Source organism: Polistes fuscatus, unplaced genomic scaffold (genome assembly GCF_010416935.1).
Source record: "Polistes fuscatus isolate 324 unplaced genomic scaffold, CU_Pfus_HIC Scaffold2, whole genome shotgun sequence".
In the NCBI taxonomy this organism is placed as follows: domain Eukaryota; kingdom Metazoa; phylum Arthropoda; class Insecta; order Hymenoptera; family Vespidae; genus Polistes; species Polistes fuscatus.
Genome location: NW_025113096.1, coordinates 9,367,822 through 9,394,011, shown reverse-complemented (window position 1 = coordinate 9,394,011; position 26,190 = coordinate 9,367,822). Strand labels below are relative to the sequence as shown.

The following is a 26,190-nucleotide window of genomic DNA, read 5'->3' as shown; positions in this document are numbered from 1 at the left end:
ATTTAATTTTTAATGTATAAACATGTGTGTGTCTTCAAAAAAATGCATGTATACATATATTTTAAAAAGTAGTTATTTAAAGCGTTCGAACAGAAAAAAATCTCAAAGATTTGTTGTTAAATTCAACGATTTGAAATACCTGTGTACGTGTGCAACCATATTGTATTCTTTGATAGTATTGTATCATCATCGCGTTAAGTACCTGTTATCGCCTACTGGTGGTCAAGTTAGTAACTAAGATTTATCTGGTTAGAAAAAAAGTAGACTCGTGAGCCTCTATATACTTCTGTGTTCTGTGCATGAACAAAGATTGACATAAATTACTCTAATGAACATTTTTTGTAGAAACTTTTAAGAATATAAGAAATATTTTTAGATATCATTATATTCTTATATTGTGATATATCAAGTCCTTCGAAGTAATTTACAAAATCCGATATTAAATAATAGTTCATGATTTAAGGTCATCGAAAAATTTCCATACTTCATTGAATTTGATTAATACTTCGCCTACGTTTATACTGCTTAATTGTCTAATTTCTTCTTCTCGTGATATCGTTTTAAATTGCTCGTAAAAAAATTATTTTTTACTTTTATCCATTTACACTTATGTGAATAAATAATTCCTTATTTTTAATATCTCTGGATCTGATTGACTCATTCAAAATTATGACCTTGAATATCGAAATCAAATTCGTAAGTAAAAAATGTGAATAATTAATCTTAACAAGATTTTTATAACATGATACGTCGAAATGCTAAGTTTGAAATTATTTATTTGAATCAATTTAACTTGAATGTATTTTTCGAATCATATAAAATGAATCCTTACGTGCTTCTCCAGTTTAACACCGTTATAAGCGCCCTCCTACCTATCGCTCCATCTACAGATATACAGAGAGATATAATTTTCGTTCTATCCTTCACTTCATGCGTCGTAAGTTTTTAAAAGAGCACGAGTACGGATCTGTCTATTGCGTTGTGCGTAACGTTGACAAGTTACATAAAAATGTGGTGAGTTGATTGAAATTCATTTTTTGACGTTTTAATGAAGTAACTGTACTTTGTTTACAAACACCATATCAAACATAACCTACGATTTTTGACACATGACCTGTTGACGATCGGTCAATTGCCGGGATTTTAGCATAATCGATAAAATTATACATATATATACATGAACATATATGTATATTAAACTTGTGTCCAGATACGTCATATTTTTCTATATACATTGCATAGATTAATGAGCAAATTTTCTTCGGTTTACTTTTTGAGAATAATTGTTCGCAAAGGGATGTCATAGTATTACATATAAGCCAGTTTCAATCAAGCAATATGTACAATTTTTAATCTTTAGGATTTACTTGTAAAGATGCACTCTTCATGCCATGGCACGATGGTCGACAGTATTGTCGGGGGTATTTCTTGCCCTTTCTATGATCCTCTCACTGGGCAAACTTCTGATGCTAGCCGCTGGAAATGGAAGCAACGGAGATCTCACAGAAGCAGATCAATGGCTTGCTGAGATTGGGTTTAAGCAGTATCGTCCTCTGTTTAGAAAGAAAGGTTTGTATCTTCTTTCTTCGATATCTTTTTTTTATCATCATTTTATCTAGACACTTTACAAATTGATTTATTATAACATCTCTAGGAAGAATAATAAAACACTCATTTCAATTCCATTTACTGTGTTAAATTCTACTCTTAAAACCTATTGTCTATAAATAGTACAAATAAAACATAAACAAATAATAAATAGCTTACAATAAGTTGTCTTCGCTAATGATTTTCTAACATGCAAAACATTATATAAATCAAAAGTGAATAATATAATTTTTTTCTTATATTAGAAAATCTTTTTCTGATATTAACAGAACATCTTTAAAGAATACATCATATAGTAATAAATGACTTTTTTACTTTATGATACAGTGTTCTTATCTTATTGTTGGTTTCATGTTTTAGAGATAAAAACAGAATATTACGTATCCGATTGAGTCACACAATATGACTAGCTCTGAAAGACAAATTAGTAAAAATTATAATGTAGAAAACGACGAGGCTCCTTAGTTTCTGTTTTGCACGTAGGTAAATTCTTGCATAAACGATCATTGAACGAAAGAATTTGAGATATCAGAAATTATTTCAAATGCGTTTTTCTTACTGATTAGAAAAAATATAACAATGCTATATCAAATTATAACATTGATCTACCTAACGATAGATGCAAAAAAATAAACGATGCTTCATGATACTTTGAGTGAGATAAATATGAAAAAAACAAAAAACAAAGATAAAAAGTCGTGTTATCTTGGAAGAAGGGGAGGGACTTCGATATTATCGGGCAAGCTCGATCGAGAGGATTCGCAAGACACGCTGATTTTGCTTTGCTCGCATCCTGGCCCAGTTGGCTTGCTGATTAGAGACTCGAAGCGCTTGCGCGACCCAGGCCTTTCCACAACCAACCCTTTCTTCTTCTTCCCTACCTCCCCCTCTTTCTCTTCAACGGAGTGCACCTTGCACCTCGTTTCGGGGCTAGGAGGAAGGAACGAATTCGGAGCTTCCAGCTGCAGCAATGTCACTGCGCGATGCTCGCACACGGGGGTGGGAGAGAACCCTCGTTCTCTCTCTCTCCCTCTCCCTCTCTCTCTCGGTCTTTTGTGTATGTTCGTGGCTGACCCCGAGTGCGCCCAGTACCACTTAAAGCATTCATATAGACTAATTTCTCTAAAAATCAACGAAGAAAATGTCTACCTCTCTTGTTTGTGTTTAACAACGAACATCCGTTCATCATCTTCTTCCTATTCTTTTTCTTTTCTTATTGAAAAGAAAAAAAATCTATTCGTTACATGAACTTTTTTTTTGCAATGATATACGCCTAACGTAATTAGTACAATACGATAAAGGAATGATACAAATTGAAATAGAAAAAAAGATTTCTTTCGTTGAAATTAATATAGGCAATCTTTATTCATTCGCGATTATCTTCATTTAAATAAATCATCGGATAATATTCTTGTATTTAGGCATATCGTTGCCTATCACGTTTAAATATCTAGTTGAATGTCGCTCGATAAGCATTAAAATTTCACGAAACATATATTTTCGTGCGGTTTCCCTTTCCACTTTGGAATTGTAGAAGGTTGTTAGGTGTCACCAACTATAGTTCCTCTTTGCTGGTTGACCAATAACTGGAGAACTACTTCTATGTGTGCTACTCATCGCGTGTGCCAAACTAATCGAGCTACAACGAACTATGCTTTAGCTAGTATAACGACCACTTCAATCGTTCAATTACGTTCTATCATTAAGTATTATCGAGATTGACGTTATTCTATGTATGTACGTATGTATCCTGGAAATCGATCGAGCTTACAAATTAGAAATAATAAACGAATTCATTGAATATTTATTTCGTACTAAGAATTTCATACGAAAGAAATGTACAAAATAATAGTCCTCATTAAATAAATATGAAAAAGAACGAACGAATACGCCTTAATGAACGTCCGGTACTTTGGTACTTTATACCATTTCTTTCTTATCCCGTCCTTTCAGAAATGTCAAATGTCATTCGACAAAAGACCTAACATTCTTTTTCAAGAGGTATAATACGAAAGAAAGAAAACCAAAATTGTAAAGAACGAAAAAGTATCTATATTATTTGGACTCTGATATTAAATAATACCAATATTAACCCTTTACATTATGAGGTTAACTGACAGTCTGGCATGATAACATTATTTTGGACAATATGATAACTTCATTTAATTAATAAAACAAATTAATATGATGAAAATTAAAAGTATATAAATATCAAAAAAGAGTAAACGATTAATTATAATGCAAAAAGATTAATATCCTTCGTAATCCAATTTATCATCGTGTTTAAAAACAAAAAAATGATCTTACACGTGAAGAAATATAAAAGAATTCGAATATAAACAAAAGTAACAATAAATTATATTACGATAAAAGAAAAGTAAATATGAAAACGAATAATAGTAGTAACGTATGTGACTTTAAAAGTTACATAGAATTTAATAGAGTATCAAAAAGATAAAAAAAAAAATTTTGGCGAATACTTGAGGCATCGATAAAAAAAATACAATAGAATATAAGACGCGCGTAAAGCGTTTAAAGATCGAAGGAGTCAGGAAGGACGCGCGTTTAAGAAGGTCGAATCAAAGTGGGGATGAAAGAGTAGAGGAGGAGTGGTGGATGATGGTTGGTTCGTAGGAGGAGTAGGTAGTGGGGGGAGTGCGGAGACGCGTCTCGCGAAGGTGCAGTAGTCGTGAAGCGCGAGGCCGCGCGAGCCGATCACCTTAAATTCGCGTGTGTGTCCGGCTAAAATATGCGCGCGGCCAGAGGGCGCGTCCTTGTCGACGGGGAAATCGCGAAGCGCGAGCCTCCTTCTTGGAATCTTTGACACACGCCGTTACTGCGAGTAGTCGCGAGCGATCCTTAGTAGACGCGCCGTGTCGTGTCCCCGAGTAGAAGCTTCGCTTTTTATTCGACTTTTATCCTTCCCAACCCCTTCTTATCTTTCATCTTATATTTTCTTTATTTTTTTTATCTCTCCTTTTTCCTTTTTTGTCTTTTCCTTTTTTTAATTCATATTTTCTTCTTCTTCTTCTTATTCTTTGATTCTAACTAATCAACCCATTCCGCGCTAAGCTCTCGAATCGTAGACAACAATTTCACGTTACCGTTCGTGCTTTTCTTCCTTAACGATCATTCTTGTCGTCGTTGTCGTCGTCATCGTTATTTATTAAACTCGTAAGATTCCTTCCTTTCTGCTTCTTTTACTTCTTGTTATTCTTTTGGTTCTTCTTCGATACCCTGCAAATATAAAGTCAATCACCCCCTTCCGTCAAGACGATCTTCTCCGACAGGCACGACTAACATAAGTAATAGTCGAAATCGTAAGTGATATTTCTCTTCGATTTTGTTGTTATTTTCTTTACTTTTATCGACGTATCGATCGATATTTTAAATTTCTCTCGATTGTTTTTTTGTTTTTTTTTTTCTACAAGAAACATTTGTTTGCGAGTACTTAACGTAGTAAGAGAAAAATTTGTTTCCTACTTTCCTGAATATGTTTTCTTATATTAATTAGTTTTGTATTAGTCTCGGTATAGAATTCTTGTTCTTCTTCACGAGTGGAAAATTGAGTATTATGATATTTTTCTTTGACAAATTTTTATTTTTTGTTGTTGTTAAAAAATGACAATATAGCGAGACACAATTGGCTTAAATGTATGAAACGCAAACTTTTTTGAATATTTCAATTTCCCGAAAGGGAAAAGTCGTGAAAAAAAGCTATCAAAATAATCCAATCAAATTGGCTACCTAAGATGAAAAGTTAAACTCAAGAATGATTTTCCTTGTAATATTTCACAAGCTTGAATTAGCAAAACAGAAAAAAGAAATTTCCTTTGACTTTCGTAAAAAATTACGTAATCGTCTGAACTTATATACTTAAATATAATTTTAATCGAAAGTTTTCACGAATCCTTGCTAACGTTGACGTGTTCAAACACAAATGGAAAAAACTACTTTTTCAAAAAATGTACGTTTATTCTTACAGAATGATTCTCTAACGATTACTCTTATTTGCATTTTTAATCAAACACAAAGTTAGCACGAACGACAAGTGAATTTGAAAGTTCATTATCTTGAGAAAGGTTGTATTACAACTCGTTTCGTGTACGAAGAGAAAGAAAGAGAGAGAAAGAGTTTACGTCACAACGATTTCAACCCCCACCTTCCACTCTACTACAAGTAATGATACGATCTCGTACGTGCAAGCTATTCGAGATTTCTGAAAGCTGTGGATCCTCCAGAGAAAGAGAGAGAAAAAGAGAGTGAGAGAGACAACACCAGTGTGTCCTGCATTGCAGAGATTTACTCGTACTACTCAAGCATGAACGCAAAAGTACTATCTTCGCGCGTTTTACGAGTATCAAGTTTACACCAATTTCTTTTTCACATACACCTTCTTCTTTTCCTACAATATATTTAAATTTGTTATACCTTTAATCGTTGCTTTTTTACGTTAATAAAAAAATTAAAAAAATCTCTCCCTTGAGATACAAAATTGTATTAATTTTTTCGAATTTCATTCGATAGCTTGCTTTGGATCGTAAAAACATTCTATTTAGCGATTGGTTAGCTCGAATATATGTGTCTTTGAAAAATAACAATGTGTCTCAATGTCTAGATCATGTTTATGTGTTTACGACGTCACTTTCTACAGCTATTGCAATTTTATTTCTAAATCGATGATCGTGTCCTAAACTTCAACATGGAATGAAATATGTATATGTATACATTGACTACTGTTACGTGTATACTAAACTGTGAATAACATGCTGTCTGGATGAAATGTTTCGATCTTTCAGGCGTATCGTCGTTTTGGTATTGTTATTTTTTATCAGGTCTATACAGTAAAATGAATGTCTATACTTTCTTTTCACACGATCAACGTTAAAATTGTATCAAAAGCTTTAGAAGGGAGAGAAAAAAAAATATAATAAAAAAGTTCAAGACGTAGATTAACGTACGACTAAACGAAAATCGATTGGAAACACGCCATTGCGACGAACAAGTCATATATACTCGTGATACTGAATTGAATTTTTTTTCTCTTTTTTTTTTCTCTCACTTTCGGTTTTTAAAAACGTCGCCGAGTTAACGTTCTCTTATCTTCAGTATGTTAGGTACGAGAATATTATTCATACAGATAAAAGAAAAAAGAGACAGAAAAGACATATTTCACCAAGTGGTTAAAATAATCTCCTTCCTCTTTGATAAAACGGGAGTCTTTTTTTACGCGAAACTTGAAGTACAACTTGAAACGCGCGCTTGAAGCACTTCCGTGATACCATCCCCTAATAAACTCTTAAGAAAATTTGGAACTGTCAGATCGTTTCGTCAAACTTTATTTCTTTCTTTCTATTTTTTTGTTTTTTGTTTTGTTTTTCTAACAAGAGCTTATTGTTAGATCCTTTCGTAGTAATTTTCAACAAAATATTTCAATCCTCCTTTAATAAGTTGATAAGTAAATATTTTTGTACGTGCAGAAAAGAAATGAGAAAGGTGTCGGAATTGTGTAAATAAAAAAAAAATCAAAACAAAAATGAAAAAGATAAATAAACGCGTTAAATATATACATGCAATTTGATTTATCGTCGTCATCTATCTTAATTAGCTTCTTGAATATAAAGCTGTCGAAAGAAAAAGGGGGCAACCAAAAAACAAGAAACAAGAAAATAAAGGACGCGACGACTTTACCGAAAGTTTGTTCGAAGGTAAACGGAGTCAGACGATCGTACTCGTGCGAAAAGAAAACGCGCAAAAAGGTGAAGGTCGGTGAAAGGGGATCGATTATTTTATCTTTATCAACTATCACCTTGCTTACACGCAAACTTCGACCAATCGATTTCATGGTTTAAGTCAAATAGTTGATATGTTATATTCTTCAACGTTGAAACGATGATCCTTGCAATCTTTTGATTGATATAATATTTTTTATTCTTTAATTTATTTTATTTTATTTTATTTTATTTTATTTTTAGTTAACAGAATTTGAAAAAAGTAATCTTTCGTGATCATTTTATTTAGTTTGATATCTTTTTCATTTGTATTACGATTAAATGATCTGTAAACGAAGAAGATGAAAATCGATTTAAAGTCTATTTGAAAACGTTTTATGAAGAGTTAAATTCTACTAGCGAAAAGAGAATTATTAATGTAATCGAATTTCAATGCCTGAAGCTATTCTATTTATACGTTGAACCAATTAGACACCGATTAGAATGATTAGAGGACAAATGTAATAACGTTGTGTATATGTGAGTTATGTCTCTAATTTCCTTGCAAAATAGATAATTTTCAATCCCATTTGAGAACTAAGTAAACGTAAGAGATATTTTAAACTATTAATTATTGAATTATTTTAAATATTTAGAGATTATTTTATGATACGATTTGAAATTTTAAAAAAATTCTTCTTTCTCTTTTTTTTTTACACACAACACACCCACACACACATACACATACTTCGATAGCTGGTCAAACGAAGTTGACGAGAAAAAATCCTCTAATTAAGTTCGTTAGGAACAATGTGTATATATCCTCAGTAGTACCTAAAACGTTAAAAAAGAAAGAAGAAAAAAAAAGAAGTTTTAATTAGTACAACGAACAATTCTATCTTTTGTCCATCTTACAACAATATATGCAAACTCTTAAATCCTTCAAGTGCCTTGTATCGCCCACGCGATGCATACATACGGTGTGCTAATGTGCTATACTAAAAACTAGGAATAAAAAGTATTCGGGAAAAGAGGTAATTCCAAAGTTACCCTGGAAAAAAAAAAAAAAAAGAAAAAAGAGGTAGACAGAATTTTTTTTTACTCTCCCGCAAACGCATACCTATTGTTGAGTCAAGTTTTTAAAATAGCATTCAATACTCGGCTTTTCAAAAAATCTAGAAAAAATGCTACCAGAGATAAAGTAAGACAAAACAATTTTTAAAATTATTTTTACAAATATCATTACGAACGGAATGTATGCACGGTATGCGTTCTATAAATAAAATAGTATATGACTAATGTTAAAATACAAGATAAAAGATTCTAATATTCCAAACACGTGCGACCTCTCCGACGTCTCTCACACAACTAATATTTTTAATGTTTTGTTTACAGTTTGAGAGATCTATGCGATAGTATATATTTGCATAAATATATGTATATGTATACAAGCCAAAAATGTTTGACTTCTTTTATTGAAAAATGTAAATATTACTGTAATATTGTTAATCTATTATAATGATTCAGTTTAAAAATGACATACGTGTTAAACGCTTCTTCTATTGTATGAAAAATTCTCTCATGTTAACACTTTTGTCTTTCAATTAAGTCGTATCATGAAGATGTTATTATATTTCGTTTCAAAGGATGGCTAACGTAGAAGAAATAATAAAAGTTATTTAACAATGGAAATTGAATTTGATAATCCTGACCCGGTATCGCGTGCAGCAAGTGCAAGCAGAGATGGAAAACAGCGAATCGATCTGGCCTACCTTCATAACACCTACTACTCTCTCATGCATAATCATGAGTATGTGTGACATACATATGCCCCGGTTTTACTTCTGGTTCTCCTCTTTCTCTTAACGCCGAAAGGATCGTTAGCACGAAGTAATACCAGCGAAGGATATCTGTTCGAAAAGGTCAAGGGTCCGGCATGAATTTTTCCCCTACGCCTGTAATGAATGTGATATTGTTCTTGCCTCGGTATTTAAAAGAAAAAAAAAGTAACATTTTTCAAAAACGTAACGCGTTAATTCGTTGATGTTATGAGAAAAAAGAAAAAGAAATAAACGTAGAAAATTATTAATTAAATAGTGAATGTTCAAATAGAAAATAATGTGAAGTTTCTAACGAACTTTTATTCAAATAATTTCTTGTTACAAAATATTGCTTGTTTTTCTAATTGTAAAAGACTATAGAATCGATTTGCCCGAATCGTTATTTTTACGAGGCAACGATTCTAATTAGAATCATCGAAATTTGTGAAGAATCGTTATTGTTCCAAATGAAAATGTTGAGTGTTTCACGTATGAAGAACAGATATCTCTCGATGCTTTAGAAACGACATTTTTAACGATACGGAAAAAAGGGAAGAGAAGTACAGGGGAAAAAAATCATAGATATGGCGACCCTGATTTGACCTCGAGTGGACTCTCGACCCCCTTTTTTAGGTATCCTTATTTCATAGCATCCTATTACTGCTTTTGACAAATCGTTGCTACCTATCTCCGATCATGCGTGTCTCCTTGACCTTCTTTTTTTTATTTTTCTTCTTCTTCCTCTTTCGTGCAAATGAATCACACAAAATTTTTCGAACCCAATGAACTCGATAAATTATGAATTCTATTTTTAAATATCTGTTAAAAAGCGCCTTAATGATTTATTAGAAATAAATTGCATGTATCGCGTTTCGGTTACAAGTGAGAATGAAAAAGCTCTATAAAACGCACAGATTAATTTCTCTCGTGAATTATCGATTTTCTCCCCATTGTATATGCTCGTAGAACGCGATTTTGTAGTGCATTTGTCATACGATTAATGCGATTTAAATTTATTACTTTTACTTTTGCACACATACATCCTCCCTCTCTCAACAACAAATCCAGTTTACCTATCGTGTATAGTTACATTTGGAATATACAATATATACGTATACGTAAATATCGGGTCTTTCGTTTTATCTCCAATCCTATTGATTTTATACAAAAATATATCAAATAAATTTTACTAGGTTTTGAAATCTAATATTTATTGCAATTATTTTGTAGAAAGCGTTGTTATCAAGATACGGAAATAATAACATTTTTTTTTTTTTCATGAAAATTGATAGTTTAAGTTCAACAAAAGTTGTAGAGAATATCAATAGGAGTCCAAACGCGCTCCTACAGTGTAATTTTTATCGATATTTCATCGAGTTATGGTAAACTTTAACAATGTTTATCAAAATACATTGCCACGGTTAAAGTGTGTTACGCTTGCAGTTGCAGTATCGCTGTAAATATACATACAGCATATAATATATCATTGTAACTGTGACAGAAGCATGTACCATATAATTTAAAATGAATCACCTGATATAGAATAATGCAATGGTTATATTTGCTCATAAAAACGATAAACACGTTATGTACCCGTGAATGTTAAATATAACAGAAAATCTATTCATTTTCTAATAAATGAGCACAACTCACAGTCGGTGTCTCTACTCGCTATATTTTCTAATCAATAAATATATTTTCTTTTTATCAAATTTTTTCTTTACTCTTTTTAATAATTTTCCACTCGTTAAAATCAACTACGTATTTAGAATGATTTATATAATGATAAAAGTGTAACTCGAGGCAAAAGCGATATCGTCGAATCAGAAAAGAAGGACGCAAAAACTTTCGCGATAAAACAATCCAAAGATACTTTTTTCTCCCCAAAAAGATGACCGCGAGATCCGACAAACAACGGCATTGCGGACAAAATACATCTTATTGTTAGTCGATAAAGAGAAAAGTTTATAAGAAGGGAAAAAGTGAGCCGAAGGAATTATGCCGGACAAAAATCCAAGCTGTCGAGATGGACAACGCGAAAACAAAGACTTATTTGTTGACGAGATATCGTCGATCGGCATGTCACTGCGGCCCAGCGGCAGCGCTTCATCCGGTGAGTCGACATCGATCGATTTTTCATATTATTTACGATATTTCTATTCTCATGTGTCTCTTCATGTCTCTTTTTCTCTTCCTCAAGATTTAAAAATTGTTTGACGTATATTTTTCAAAATATATGAGAGAACTGTCTATTCGTTTTCCCCATTTCCTATCGTTCGACAGTTCGATAAAACAAAATATCATCGTGGCCGCCCCCGCTTTTACCTTAAATAATAAAATCGTTCAATAATATTTTTTTTCTATGCATATATTTTTAGGAAAAAATAAAAATATTCAATCTTTCTTGGTGAAAACAATTGAAAAAATTTGAAGTGAACAATCGCGTTAGTATACTTTACATAATAGATGCCAAGTGGTATTTCCTTAAGTACACGTAGCAAGGATTGCTATCAAAAGATCCTATTTTCTATTACGATGATTAATTCTTTGAATATAAGAGAGATCTCTCGAAAGTTCTTCACACCACGATAATGTTTAATAAGATCGGTAGACGGAACAACATCATTTGTCTTGTTCTCTTCAAGGCCAGAGAATAAATTTATTATCTTGTAATAGACAGGCAAACGCGACGTTCGAATAATATTATTAATTATTTTAACTTAAAATAAGAAAAAAAATCACTTTGAAAATTCGAGCAATCATAATGAAAAAATAAAATAAAAATCGAAATAGAATCAAGTACTCGATTTTGATTCTCTAAGCTGTAAAAGTAAATTTTTAATAAATCCACCATTTGTAGCAGAATACGTCAATGATTTATGTCCACCGGTGACTAAACATTTCGTAAGATCCTTTCTCGCTTGTGAACACTGTTGCGGTATCGAGGGTGAACCGGGTAACGTCCAAACTGTACGTAATTGATTGAAAAGATTCAAAATGACGCATTCCACCATTTGCTCGTTCTTATCCCCTAAGGGAATGGAATCGTCCGTGGCACAGAGCCAAAGTACGTTGTCCAGCCAGAATTCTGGACCACGCGGATCGATCTTGTAATTAACACCATGATCTCGTAGCCACAGAGTAAGCTGAAACGTTCAAATATATATAAAACATTTTTCGATTGATTGCTTCCTAAAGAATAAAAGAACAAAATAATGTTGAAAATGTTGAAAGATATATATAGGGAGAGAGAAAATAAAAAATAAAAAAGAAATAGGTACGTAAATTGGAAAATGTCGAAGAATTGGCAGTTTGACAAGTCTGATCATGTGGAAAGAACTACGTTCCGGTTTACCTTAGCACGACATTCGAAGGTCAATGGATTACCCTGGAAACGTAATTTGTCGAGACTTCTCAATGGTTGAAGAACGTTGTTTTCCAAACATCCGAGTCGATTTTCACTAAGATCGAGTCTACGAAGATTCGATAATGCCATGAAGGCTAGCGGTTGAATTGTCTTTATCTGATTATAAGAGAAATCCAACTGTTGCAAAGAACTCAGTTCCCGGAACCAACGATCCTTCACTTGGCTAATGTTATTACTCGAGAGACTGAGTTTCTGGATATAAGTCAAACCACGAAAAGCATCGTCGTCGATGTCCTTGATATTACAGTACTGCAAGTTCAGAGCTACCAGAGTCTTGGCGTATCTTATAAATGTGTCTTTCGGGAGTTGACGTATATCCGATTGAATGATCAAGATCGCAGCTACTACGTTATTTCCTTGATCCAGTGCTTTTGACAGACTTTCGTTTAAACACTTCACTCGATTCCCAATCCCTTTATGTTGTCAAAATAATAACTATTATTAGTTTATGCAACGTTCACAAATTATTATTATTATTGTAAAAAGTGATGGAAGATTGTAGATACGATTCAATGCTTAATATTATTTGTTCGTGCATTTTATTCAGAGCTCGCGTCCCAATGCATCGAATACAAAATAGGGACTAATTCGATAATAAATGAAAACTTGATACAAATGTAAACGTTCGCAATCGGTATAACTAAATTTCAACAAGTGACGATACGCGTGACAATTTAGAAATTATGTTAATAAGACTATTGCCTTAAAAGCGTCGACGAATATAAGGGAATATTTTGCTTATATAATTGTATTAGAAACTTCATAACGATCATCTCACCTTCTTCATAATTGTTAACGGTACACGTTGCTAATGCTATCACCACTAAGTTAAAAGTATAAAATAACACAAGGAATATTCGATTCATTCTGAACAATTTTCAATTTCGCTCTTCTCTAAATGATCACTTAACTATAAATGAAACGGAAATGCTCGTTTAGGATGGACGAAGCCTTCAACGTCGAAATTATCTATTTCAACGTCTTCCGCTTCGTGATATAATTTTATCTCTGAAACAATTATTACATAAATACAGTATTCTGATTCCTAACTCTGCTTTGAATAAGGATTCATTTAAAAATAAAAATAAAAATATCTGTTATTTGTGTTTGATATTATCTCTTAATTTAAAGATACGGAATAAATCGATTTTCAATCGGACTTGATTCAATGTCGTTAGGTATCTCGACCCTCGCCAGCTGTGGTGAAGTCGACGCGCTACCCGAGCTTCCGGCACAGGATGAAGAACGTTTACAACGTGCAGCACGTTTGTTGCAACAGCGGCTTGTGTTGCGTCAATGGTTGGCAGATCATGGCTTACATAGCTATTATCAAAAGTAAGCAAATTTTTAATTGTTTCTTATCAAGATAGCAAATCGTTATTTAATTCGATATGATCAAATTGATAAAAATTATTCAGTATAAATTCTACAATACCGATCTCTGTCTCATCAGGCTAATGCAAATGGATGTTATGTCTCTCGAAGACGTATATTGGGTAGAGGACACTGCGGCACAAGCCACGCTTGGCAAGGACTTACAACGATGGATTCAGGCCAGACAGGCGTTACCTACTTCGAAACGAGATTTAGAAACTTTGAAAGCAGATCTATGGAGTGCCGTTGTAAAAAACAGTCAACATCAAGACGCTTGGACATGGGGTATATTTGACTAAACGTTATATTTTTTGCATTGTTTATCATTGATAATCACACTTCCTGGTTTTGTTATCTCATCAACGTTAATATCAATCATCTAAATCTTTACAATGTGTCTCATTGTTATTGTTGTTTATCTACTCTTTATCATTATCCTTATCTTCGAACATTCCCCAGGTGGAATGTTAGTAGTATCCGTGTCAGTAGCTGGTTTAGTTACTTTAGCTGCTATGACACAACCAGCATTAGCACCAGAAGCTAAGCACTCCCTTTTGCAATATGTTACTGGGAAATATTTATTACCGAGCAACTGTCGTGTCCATTTTGAGTGGGAAGAACCACAACTTGTAGGAGAAACAATGACTTTTACTGTAAAGGTAAACAAAAGATGCAATAAGTTGTTTTTCGTTGTTCCTTTGGAAAACAAAATTCTTTTTTAAATATTATCATCTTTAGTTCTACCAACGAAATGGTCAACCATATCCGATCTGCGACAAAGATAATCTCATTGTGGAAGTGACAGAAGGCTCGCGGAGAGTAGCTACTCTAATAGAATTAGGAGGTACCGATCCTTTAGCTGCAAATACTGCAGTAGTGAAGTTCACCGTCCGCCATGCTGGACAATACAAAATAGCTGTACTTATTGGATCATGTCACGTTCATGGCAGTCCATTTCTTAAAAATTTTCTGCCTGGTAAAAACATACTTGTGTTCAAAAATTAATCAATATTCAAATTGATTTCTCCTTTTATTTTGATTTTCATTTTTTCTATTCCTCTATAGGACCTCCAGATCCAAATAAAACCGTCTTCGTACGTCAAAGTTCTACGGTCGTTTGTACAGCTGGTATTGCACATTCAATGACAATAGAACCGCGAGACGAATATAATAACTTATGCGTATTTGGCCCTGGCGATAAACCCACTAAAGGGTACGATGTCAATATTATTCAGGCAAGTGAAATTATAATTGATATTCGTTGAATTATTGAGAGATGATATTCATTAGAATATTTTAACAGCAGATAGGTAATCCTGCGGTAAAAGGATCGGTTATAAATTACTCAATTAATCTCGACTACGATTCTCCAAATCAGAGAGTTCGATTGAAAGTTAGTTTTCCGAAAGGTGGTTGTTATCATGCGACCGTTAGTCTCGCAGGATTACAATTACATAATGGAGACTTTGACATTATCGTCCTGGAAAGTACGTCAAATTATATTGTTTTATAATTTTATATGCATTTTTTGTATTTTTATATTCTTTTTTATTCTTGTTTTTTTTTGTAGGTTCCGTTGCAAGAATGGTTCACAGTAATGTTGCTTCTAAAGATCCAGATACATGCTACGTTGCTAAATTATTAGGTATGCAAGGTGAAAGATTCTCTAAGCCAAAAAAGGTCTTTTGTTATATATCACCAAAACAATTAACGATCAAGGAATATTTGTTAAAGTTCATTCCTAAAAGACTTGTTACTTTTAGATTATGTCCTTCAACTAAGGTAAGTTTTTAAATGCGGTAAACATTATATATGCCGATAATTATGAATTAATATTTGTAAATTAATATAATTAAATTTAACTTAATCCATAGTAATGGTGGATTTAGTTAAAAAATTAAAAAAATTTATTTTATGATTCATTTTATCATAAAAATGAATTGCAACATATGATTCTTTTACGTTTCAGTTTCATTTTGACTGTACGAACAATCAACACGAGGGATATCATTCGTTTTCGATAGACGACGGATGTCAGCCACCTGTCGAATTAATTTCTTTATATCGTGACATAATAGCCGCTACCTTTACATTGTTTCTTCTTAAAAATATCGGCGGTAGCGAAACTTTCGCCGATAAGCAAGATTTTTTTTATCACGAAGTTCGAAAACATCATCAGAAATATTATCACGAGAAGCTATCGATGAAAGTACAACGAGACAAACTTTTAGAGTCGGTAATTGCAAAAATTCTTTCAAATCATTCTTATTACAAACATTTTTTATATATACATGTATCTTTTTGTTGTGGTGGTGCATTCTATTTTATTTTCAGTCGATGAAAGCTACAAAAGGATTTTCAGTTAGCGATTGGTGTAGAAACTTTGAGATAACGTTTCAAGGCGAACAAGGTAATAATCAATAAATACCAGGCATGCATACAAATATTGTAACTTAATGTTGTTCACATCGCTATTGTAAAATGTAGGAGTTGACTGGGGTGGAGTACGCCGCGAATGGTTCGAATTGATTTGCGCGGCTCTATTTGATCCAGGAAATGGATTGTTTGCATCATTTGGTGAATCTCAGCAAGCTTTGGTACATCCTAATAGTAAACGGCCTGCTCATCTTAAATTAAAGCATTACGAATTCGCTGGTCGCATAGTCGGCAAATGTTTATACGAATCGGCACTTGGTGGATCGTATCGGCAATTGGTACGAGCAAGATTTACAAGATCTTTTCTTGCACAAATTATAGGTCTTAGAGTGCATTATAAGGTAAAGGTATCTGTAAAAATTCGAAACTGTTTAAATTATTTGAAAATTCCATAACTCGTTATTCAACGATTCGTTTTGTAGTATTTCGAACAAGATGATCCAGATTTATACTTGAGTAAAGTGAAATACATCCTTGAGAATGACGTGGAAGAAATGGAATTGTATTTTGTTGAAGAAGAATATGATAAGGATGGTCAATTATTAAAAGTGAGTCAGAAACTTCAATTCATATCTAATCAATGTAACTTATCTTTTTTTTCTTATAGGTAGCAGAATTAATTCCTGGTGGTAGTAAAGTACGCGTTACCAATGAAACGAAACTTCGATATTTAGATGCATTGGCTCAGCACAGACTCGCTAGTTCGATTCGTAACGAAGTTGATCATTTTCTACGTGGCCTCAACGAACTCATTCCAGACAATTTATTAGGCATATTCGATGAAAATGAATTAGAAGTACGAATCAATACATTATACAAATGTACTTTAATATTGTACATATTCTCTACAATTAAATTTTTTTATACAGTTGCTGTTATGTGGGACCGGTGAATATAACGTAGCAGATTTACGAGCACATCACATAGCTAATGGAAGTTCTCCAGAATTTCTACGTGTCCTCGATTGGTTTTGGACAGCAGTAAGTAATTTTACGCGAGAAGAAATGGCACGATTACTTCAGTTTACTACCGGTTGTTCCCAATTACCACCTGGTGGATTTCAACAACTGAGCCCACGCTTTCAAATAACAGCAGCACCGACATTTGCCAATTTACCCACAGCTCATACATGGTATGTACTATGAAATAAAATTAATATTTCAATAGAATTAACTTAACAAATCTATTAAAATTTATTTTGTAGTTTCAATCAACTTTGCTTGCCCGATTACGAGTGCTACGATCATTTTGAACGAGCATTGTTATTAGCAATCAGCGAAGGTACCGAAGGTTTTGGTATGATCTAACGAAAAAAAAACCTATATAAAATAAAACTGAACATGCACACATACATACATATACACGTTAACCTCTAGTCTATTCTAGTCGATATAATTTGTCCAGTTAAAATTGAAACAATGTATATTGTGGCCCTATTTTGTATTATTTGATATCAAATATTCATTTTCATTCTAACGTTTATTTTTTCAATAATATTTTTTTATGGTTAAGCTTTTATACTCTTAAAGAACGTATTAACTGCATTTCGTTAAACGTAAGACGTTTAAAGTATTATTAAATAACAAATCTTTACGTTTTGCTAATGACCATCAAAATTTAAGCGTAAGAACATGCCGCATGTAATGGCTTGTGGTAACGTTTTTTATATAAAAAAAAAACCGTTATATACTAAAAAAACATAAGAGCAATTTATAATTCCATCATCAGTGAAAAGATTGCTCGATTTCTCAAAGCAAAATTTAGTATAAGTAAGGTATTCTAAGTATTGTTGAATATATTAACATGTTTCGTTACTCGAGCCATAAGATTCAGCATAATTCGACTTGCAAAGAATTAACAATATTTGCAAGAAATAAATTGAAACTGAGATATTTAATATAGTATTTTTTTGTAGATATTATCGTAGACTTTAAAAAAAAGTATCGCATTAATTGTTATTGATTCATAAAAAGGGAAAAAACTAGAAAAAGATGTAGAATCTTTTCATTTATTGATTTTGTTTTTTGTTTTTTTTTTTTTACTTATTTCTTTGTATTCTGTAGTATATATATTTATATAGTGAAATTTTGTATTTAAAATTAGATACAAAATATTTCGTATAATTTGTATAATCGTTTCATATCTTATAAATTATTTTCCTTCTTTACTATTATATTTTATATATACTCGATTACGAACGAAAGCAATCACAGTGTAATCAAAGCCAAAGGCAAAAGACAATGTTTAGATTGTACATTCAGAGTATACTCTACGACATTCATTAATTAGTGCGTACATACGTGAGTTTCGCGGTAAAAAAAGAAAATTTCTTAATGTCGACAGTATACTTATTACTTTCTATCGAGACCTGTGGATCGGGTTTTATAAGAAGTTTTTCTTATGGAAAAAAATATCACGACCACGATTGTCGTGCCGTTGCAGATAGACTAACATATATTATGTTATCCCTTACCACTCGAAAAATAAATTTATTTCTCAAGACTATATACCGTTCAGAATTATATAATACATGATACCATACTCAGGATATATATATATAAAAAAAAAGGAAAAAAACCCCATTTTGTGATAATTATAAATCTTCCACTGTTCTACACGAGTCAAGTGAAATGACGAAAATAGAAAATTCTTAATCACAAGATTAGCATAAAATAAAATAAAACACATACATACACATACACATAAATACCAAAAAAAACCGAGGAAACAATTAAGAAATTTTACGAATCTGACTTAGACCTGTCGTGGATGATGCTTAAAATCTATCTTGTACTTAAAAAAAGAAAATCATAGCAATGCAAAATGTGATCGTACGTTTCCAAAGAGCAATGACACTTGCACGTGGTTGCTTAACATTAAAATTAACTCTAATAACACCAATCTTCTTTAATATAAACAAAATACTATAGCATAAGCCGCTGAGCATATTTCAAGTTATGCTTTCTTCTAATTGCTTTGCAACTTGTATTGTCAAAAAACACCAGAATTCTCATCATACATGAGAAAGAACTACGAACAAAAATAATAATCAAGAAATCGTAATGACACGTGATAATCATACTTATTAAATACAAACTCGAATCTAGATAATTAATAGTTCCGTCTTCAGGTAAACAGACAGATCACACATCGTTATCTTAGCGGTTGGGGTTGACGATATTTTGTTTTCATCAGTTTATCAAAATGCGCGAAAGAAAGAAGTGTAAAACTTATAGATTAAAAAGCATATAACGAGTATTTATTTATTTGTATACATTCTAAATAACCCTATCCTATCATTATATATTCCACATGATTTTTATACATTAATAATCATGCACTATATTTATTAGAAACATCCTTGATTATAAAAATATCGATTCTTTCCTACAGCGAGTAAATTTTTCTGTTTCCAAAAAAAAAAAAAGAAAAAATAAATAAATATTAAAAATAAAAATATAATCTAACAATATTTTTCTTCTCTGACGAATTTACTTGCAAATTTTCTTCTACACGAGACCCACTATTTTTGTTTACCCCGTAGTGTGCAATGACTTTTCCGCAAGAGTTCATCTCGTGATCAACAAAAGGTAAAAGCTCATCGCTAAATTCGAACATTTTTAACATTGACATTGATATCGTCAGTGACGTTCAACGTGATCCCCAATCATACTCGACCTATAAATGTTAATCATTGATATACAAAATTAATTATATAGTATACAATTTTATCTAAACGACAAGACAGAAAAAAGATGTTATTAATTCATGGCAAAATTTTCAATTAAATAAAAGATAATAACATACCTGATAACGATTAAGATGGTACAGTAGTACTAGATAAAAAAGATAGAGTACGCAGTATAGCTCGTGGTGCACGAACAACGCTTCCAGCAATTTGTAAAACTCGACTGCTCCATCCTCCTTCTTGAGATTGTCTGATCAAACGTTCCTTCAATCCATTCAGTTCCATTCTTATGTGAAAATAAACAAAAAATTATATTTTTTCATATAAATCAATCTTATTTACTTGAGAGAAGTTAAACCTTACAGTTGCAAGTTGTATATTGATTCGATACGATGCAAGGCAGCTTCCTTATCGGCCAGTTGACTTTCAAGAATATTAGTACGCAAGCTTAAAGCTTTTCCCGCCTCTATGTTCGATCGTAATTTCTTCTCCAATTTCATTCGTTCATCTTCCGTGTCCTTTAATTGTCTAAATAATAAATATCATTGTTTATTCAAAAATGCTGATATTAAAATTTTAATTTTTCTTCGTCAACATTCCATTTGAAACAATTGCTTCAATTACGAATTCTTATAACAAATATTTATCAATATGAACAATGATTGAATATTAAAGAGTATGATAAGATTATTTGTTGAGTTAAATTTATTAACAGCATACTTGGCATATCGTTGATTCTGTTCTTGTGCAGATTCGACAAGTGCGATCTGTGCAGCCAATCGAATTTGCAAATCCTCGATAGCAGATTCAGCCCTATCTGCTCTACTACCACGTTCTGTAGCTAAAGCTTCACTTGCGGATATCTAAAATTATGCAGAGGAAGAGAGAAAGAGAGAAAGAGAGAATGAACTTTTTCTTCTTGAAAAACTAAACAATAAAAAGTAGAAAATCATATTTTTTAAATTATTCATGTAAAGTATTTGAGATGCTGTTCATAATTAAATTTTATCCTTTCACAGCCTCGATTATCAATAATTATTCCTAATTGTTATATAACAAAATTGAACTCTTACGATTCGGAAAAGCACGTTAATATATAGTAAAATTTAACCAACAATAATAAACTACAACGTAAAAGAATTAATAGGGCAAGCAATATCGATCCTTTTTCCTAGTACCTAAAGAATATTACGCGGTATTGAGTCAGCAACGAAACACAAAGAGTATGACTCAGAGGTTCTCTACAACCCCGTCGTACGTTGACCTAACTAACGAAAATTTTATTTCATTTCATTCAAAATCTTATTGCTAGCATATTGTATTTTTTGTATTTGCATTTTATGCATTTACATTTTTAGTAAAATCATTTAATTTTAAACGAATAATCGTTAACGATAATTTGGCGAGCAATAAAATGTTACACAAGAAAAAAATCTTTACCCGATTCTATACTTTTATATAAAATATGGCATGGCCTTTAAAAAAATACAGGATTTCGTTAGAAATTGAGAGGGTGAAGAGAGTGAATCATTGTTTCTTGGAAAAGAAGTAAGAATTCGCATCGAATCAAAAGAGAGAATTCACCCTCACTCTAGATCAGCCTTCATTGAGTAGATAGGTGACTCATTCGATAGCTTTGCATTGGTAACAACCTACTACGGACAAGTCAAAGGCCCTACTACTCAACCAGTATTATCCACTTTTAATTTACATCCAAGCGAGATAAAGGGATTTGTATGATGAAGCTCTTCAGTAAACTACCTCACTAGTGCTTGTCTTATCAGTATAGCCGTGGTGTGTGGGGTTTACCGATAGATTATATAATAAAAATATTTAACTAAGAGATTGAATTCTAATGAACCTTATCCAAGAGAATCCTCTTGTCCTCCCGTAATTTTAACAATTTTTCGCGATCTCTTGCTATTTGCCCGTCTAATGCTTGAAGTTGATTTTGGGCATTGAGCAATTCGTTTCTAAGATTTTCCGTTGTCACCAATCTTTCTTCGGAAGTATCTTTTAGGCATTTAACTTCATCTTCCAATTTATCTTTTTCCTGAAAACAAAAATATTACGCGTTTATAGTTATAAATAAATATAACTGCATTAACGTGTTGAATTCTAACATTTTTTATCTCTTCAAATAATAAAATAAAAGGGATCATGTTTCAACTGTGTTCGTATATAAAAATATCTGCGGAAATAAATAATAATAATAATTGTCTATATGAAAAGTCAGATGTAGCATAGCCGACAGATAAAATCCTGTGACCACTGGTGAACTAAACAGCAACCACCGTACGATATACGTAGCTCTTTCGTTTCATAATTAGCTGCTGGCATAGTGCCAAATACTCGCTTGTGTAAGCACCCTATGCTCTGAATTCGTTGGCCACACGTATCCGTGGCCGAACCCGTGAACGTGGATGTAAGCATACAAAGCGTAAAAGAAAAGGAGAAGAAAACCAGTGACACGAATATATTTATTTACGACTATCGAAAAGAGAAATGAACTATATTTCTAATATCAAATTTGATTTTTCTATTGCAATATACAAAAAAAATATACATATATATATAAATAAATATATAGGTACAGAGAATCCATTTGTTGGATTCAAAAAACTTATGATGTGGTTAAAATAGTAGTTTGTCACCGCAATCAAATATAATCGTTAAAAGATCAAAGAAAGGAAATCATGAGCTTTTGAAATGTACTCTTCGATGCATGGCTAAAATATGCTTTGCGAGTTCTCTCGGTAGCGTCATCCCCCTACTTAGAAACACGTCATTGAACTCTCGTATTCGTCGAGAGCGGAGGGTGTCACGCTTTTACACATACATCACACCTGCTAGCTACATATTCTCCAACTTATCCAAATGAAACCTGCGCAACTATAAACTTCTTGGGTCTTATACGAAGGATATTAATGATGTCTAGGTCCTAATATAAAAGTATTATCATAATTTAAAATCGTTCTGTTAACTCATTGTTTTGCATCAACCTACAAAATAAAATCTGAAAGGATGAAACCCTGATATTCAGCAAAAACATTAACCAATCTTATAATTAACTCTTTATATAAACTCTAACTCGATTCAAGTTACTTTAAAAAATAAATAAGCGTAAAATGAAATATATGTTATTGATTATGATCGGATAAACAAGTTAAAGAATTATTTAAATAACTTATTAATTATATTAGTTAAAGCCTTACATACGTCCAGAATTTTCCAAAAGTCGATTTTTTTTTTAACAAATTGTTCTTCTCTATAGTTTTAGGCTTATTTCTGTGAAAGTCGATTGCAAAAATTCCCCATAGATCCAAAGTTATGATATAATGTAGACCGTGGAGCAACTTTTTTTTCTTAGTGTTTTGGATCACGTGATTTTTTATATAGTAATTTTTGTAAAAATAAAGTGAAATAAAATTTTTTATAATGTTTAAATATCAATAAACAATGCGCATTATTTATTTTTATTAATTTCTATTGTTATCCCTACTAAAAAAATTTTTTTAGCGCATTTTTGGTGCTGCTAAACGTATGTAAGACTTTAAACAATTGATTTATTTTACCTTTTTGAGAACGTCACGTTCTTGAGATAATTCCTCGATCTGAGTTTTAAAACGCTGAGCTTCCTTGCTTAATCTATTGACACGGTCACTTTCCGTGTCAAGCAAACGCCGGAGAACAACGATCTGCAAACGTAGATGCTCAATCTGCCGGGTAAGTTCATCGATCGTTTCTTGAAGCTGGCCGACATCAACTCGTCTGCGTCTCCAAGCATTCAATACCAATACATGACAAAGTATACTCGCGGCTTTTCCCGGATTCTGCGACAGACCATTTCCATCCACTTCGATGTTCGTAGACAAGAAATTATTTGTCCATGTTCGATGTCCGATTCTTAGGACAGTGTTACCAGTCCCTGCGTTGTCCTTGTTACGTTCTCCTTGATCTTCTCGAAGTCCTAATGACGAATTACTCTCTGATCTAAAAAATGAATAATATTTAATATATAAATACATATAACAAATAAATTTTTTCTAACATGGAGTCAATAATATCGGCGTTCAAACATGGCGTCAATAATGTCGACGTTCAACATGGCGTCGACAACGTTGACGATGGCATAATATTAGAAAGTTATTTTGAGTATCTAATTTATTTACCTGAAATCACCTGTCTCTAAATCAATAGCAGAAGATGATAAATCAGTCATGGATAAACTTTTTTTACAACGTGATGGGCCGATCGCTCGTAAAATTGGTGAAGAACAGGTCGAATTAGTATGACTGCTATCTGGGCAGTTTTTACTTGTTACAAAAGAAGCGTTATTATGATTAATTGCACTTAGTCCGACTAATTTGAAAGGATTACGGACGGGTCTATAATATGGGCTCGTTCGTTGACATCTTATAGGCAATTGTGAATACTGAAGCTTATGCCTTACACATTTTTTAAGATTTACTGTTATCGAGGAACCAGAAGGATTATTTTCCTTACTGGCACTCGCCAGAGCGTGTAGAATAGGCGAATTACTCGCAGAGAAGAGCGTTATTTCTGGCATTGCTTCTTTTTTCTTGTAATTATTTTGCGAATGAAATTCTCTTCGCACTGGCGATCGAGATTGTTTCCTTCGTTATCCTTTGTCATGGTTACGCGATGTATTATATACTTATTTCTGAAAAGAAACGAAAAACGTTATTTCGATCTCCCATACCGAAATCGAATTTTTCCAACTTCACATCAAATGTTCTATAAATAAAAATAAACACATCATAGAAATTTCTTTTTAATATATTCAAAATAATCGTTCAAATAATTATACACTTACAATTAGTACATCCTAATTTACAGGGTCAGCCAAAGTCGTATTCCAAAATGTGAACATCGATTACGGGTGAAGTGATTTAAATACTAAATTAAAGTAAATTAGATTAGTGCGCGACTTTCATCTCACCCTATACATAATTTTCATTGTTTTAAATGCTATGATGCTGATAACCAGGGTAGATATATATCCTGTATACACTTGTATACACCTGTAAACACCTGTATATACCTAACATATCTAAATATATACATATATATTGTATTATATATAGGAAGTGTATAGAAAGTATTACTCATCATTGTACACGCGAGAATTCAGGTACATACTCAAGTATAAAGCTTCTCTATTAAATTCTAAACATTACGTGACAATAATCAATGCAATCATTCTATGAGTTACATATGCTCTCATTCCTAGAGTATCTATCATTATAAATGTTTTTATAAATAAATAACACAAATGTACATACATCACACAAACTTGATTCAAAGCAGACAACATGAATACCAGAAAGTAAATGAAACAAAAAATTGTATTGTGAATAAGTTAAGTCGTATAGTAAAGATTGATGGTAATCGCAGATCAATCCAACAAAGGTTATGTTCTACGAAACTTCGCGTTGCTTCGCGTTCAATTTTCTGACCTTGATAAAAAGTCAAGGTCAAATAAGAAACTTACAAATGAAAAGGGATCAATTATACAACAGTTAAATTAACGAATTTCAAAACATTTTTATATTATTTGTATATCATATCTAATATCCAGTATTTATATTTATATATAAGTACATACAAATGTATATAATTTTTTCACTTTTCAAGAGTTTTGGAAAATTGGTATCGTTTAAAAAAAAATCAAAGTAAAAGAGAAAGCAATTAATGAAAAAATTAATTTTGATCTTACGCTGTTATTATTGACAATGAGATTAATGTAAAGAGAACGTGTTTAATATGGCAGCATAAAAAGATTAATACAATTCGTAGAAAGTGTTGGAGGCAATCCCTTCTTAGAATTGCACGCGCCAAACGAGTGGTACGTTCTCTCGATCGATTGTAAATTTCGATTATCTCGTTGGGAAACAGGGAAAAGATTGGAGAAACGAAAGGAGTAAACGGGATCGGGTAAAATCGAGGATTGATCGTACATCTTCGTTAAGATTCGCCGAATATCTCCGATCAAACTCGAAGGCGTGGAATCGGCACAGAAAGGCGCGACGATAACGCGCTCTTCTCTTCTCTTAATACTTCTCCTACTTTTCCGTTCCCCTCCTCATTTAACTTGAACAATCC

The 26,190-nt window shown here is 32.4% G+C and overlaps 2 protein-coding genes across 12 annotated transcripts; one reads left to right on the top strand and one right to left on the bottom strand.

Moving 5' to 3' along the window:
• Nucleotides 1-894: 894 nt before the first annotated feature.
• Nucleotides 895-18,273, top strand: LOC122516206 (apoptosis-resistant E3 ubiquitin protein ligase 1). Of its 9 annotated transcripts, none has more exons than XM_043633831.1 (16): nt 895-1,014; nt 1,376-1,569; nt 13,745-13,901; nt 14,020-14,225; nt 14,400-14,599; nt 14,679-14,916; nt 15,006-15,175; nt 15,244-15,427; nt 15,511-15,722; nt 15,910-16,176; nt 16,275-16,350; nt 16,428-16,723; nt 16,799-16,924; nt 16,984-17,172; nt 17,246-17,508; nt 17,581-18,273. In XM_043633831.1, exons 2-16 carry the CDS (start codon nt 1,392-1,394, stop codon nt 17,681-17,683), a joined length of 2,865 nt encoding a protein of 954 aa, XP_043489766.1. In that variant the 5' UTR covers nt 895-1,014; nt 1,376-1,391; the 3' UTR covers nt 17,684-18,273. The 9 variants fall into 9 exon arrangements, with proteins under 9 accessions (XP_043489766.1, XP_043489767.1, XP_043489765.1 ...); XM_043633832.1 differs by having other exon boundaries at nt 1,361-1,569; nt 15,247-15,427; XM_043633830.1 differs by having other exon boundaries at nt 1,361-1,569.
• Nucleotides 18,274-19,784: 1,511 nt separating this feature from the next.
• On the bottom strand, nt 19,785-26,158 carry LOC122517014. 3 transcript variants are annotated; one of them, XM_043635285.1, is made up of 9 exons: nt 25,805-26,158; nt 24,902-24,984; nt 24,237-24,748; nt 23,640-24,057; nt 21,926-22,117; nt 20,785-20,927; nt 20,428-20,592; nt 20,184-20,350; nt 19,785-20,054 (listed from the first exon to the last, which is right to left on the bottom strand). In XM_043635285.1, exons 3-8 carry the CDS (start codon nt 24,632-24,634, stop codon nt 20,194-20,196), a joined length of 1,473 nt encoding a protein of 490 aa, XP_043491220.1. In that variant the 5' UTR covers nt 24,635-24,748; nt 24,902-24,984; nt 25,805-26,158; the 3' UTR covers nt 19,785-20,054; nt 20,184-20,193. The 3 variants fall into 3 exon arrangements, with proteins under 3 accessions (XP_043491220.1, XP_043491221.1, XP_043491222.1); XM_043635286.1 differs by lacking the exon at nt 25,805-26,158 and adding an exon at nt 25,371-25,776 and having other exon boundaries at nt 24,902-25,109; XM_043635287.1 differs by lacking the exon at nt 25,805-26,158 and adding an exon at nt 25,371-25,776.
• Nucleotides 26,159-26,190: the final 32 nt, after the last annotated feature.

Excerpts from the sequence above, each read along its gene's own strand:
- LOC122516206 (XM_043633831.1), top strand. The coding sequence starts at position 1,392 with ATGGCACGATGGTCGACAGTATTGTCGGGGGTATTTCTTGCCCTTTCT. Across the intron at positions 15,723-15,909 it reads GATTATGTCCTTCAACTAAG|TTTCATTTTGACTGTACGAA; the intron begins GTAAGTTTTTAA and ends TTTACGTTTCAG. Across the intron at positions 16,351-16,427 it reads AACGTTTCAAGGCGAACAAG|GAGTTGACTGGGGTGGAGTA; the intron begins GTAATAATCAAT and ends TGTAAAATGTAG.
- LOC122517014 (XM_043635285.1), bottom strand. The coding sequence starts at position 24,634 with ATGCCAGAAATAACGCTCTTCTCTGCGAGTAATTCGCCTATTCTACAC. Across the intron at positions 24,058-24,236 it reads TTAGAGACAGGTGATTTCAG|ATCAGAGAGTAATTCGTCAT; the intron begins GTAAATAAATTA and ends TTCATTTTTTAG. Across the intron at positions 20,351-20,427 it reads TCAATATACAACTTGCAACT|AATGGAACTGAATGGATTGA; the intron begins GTAAGGTTTAAC and ends TTTTCACATAAG.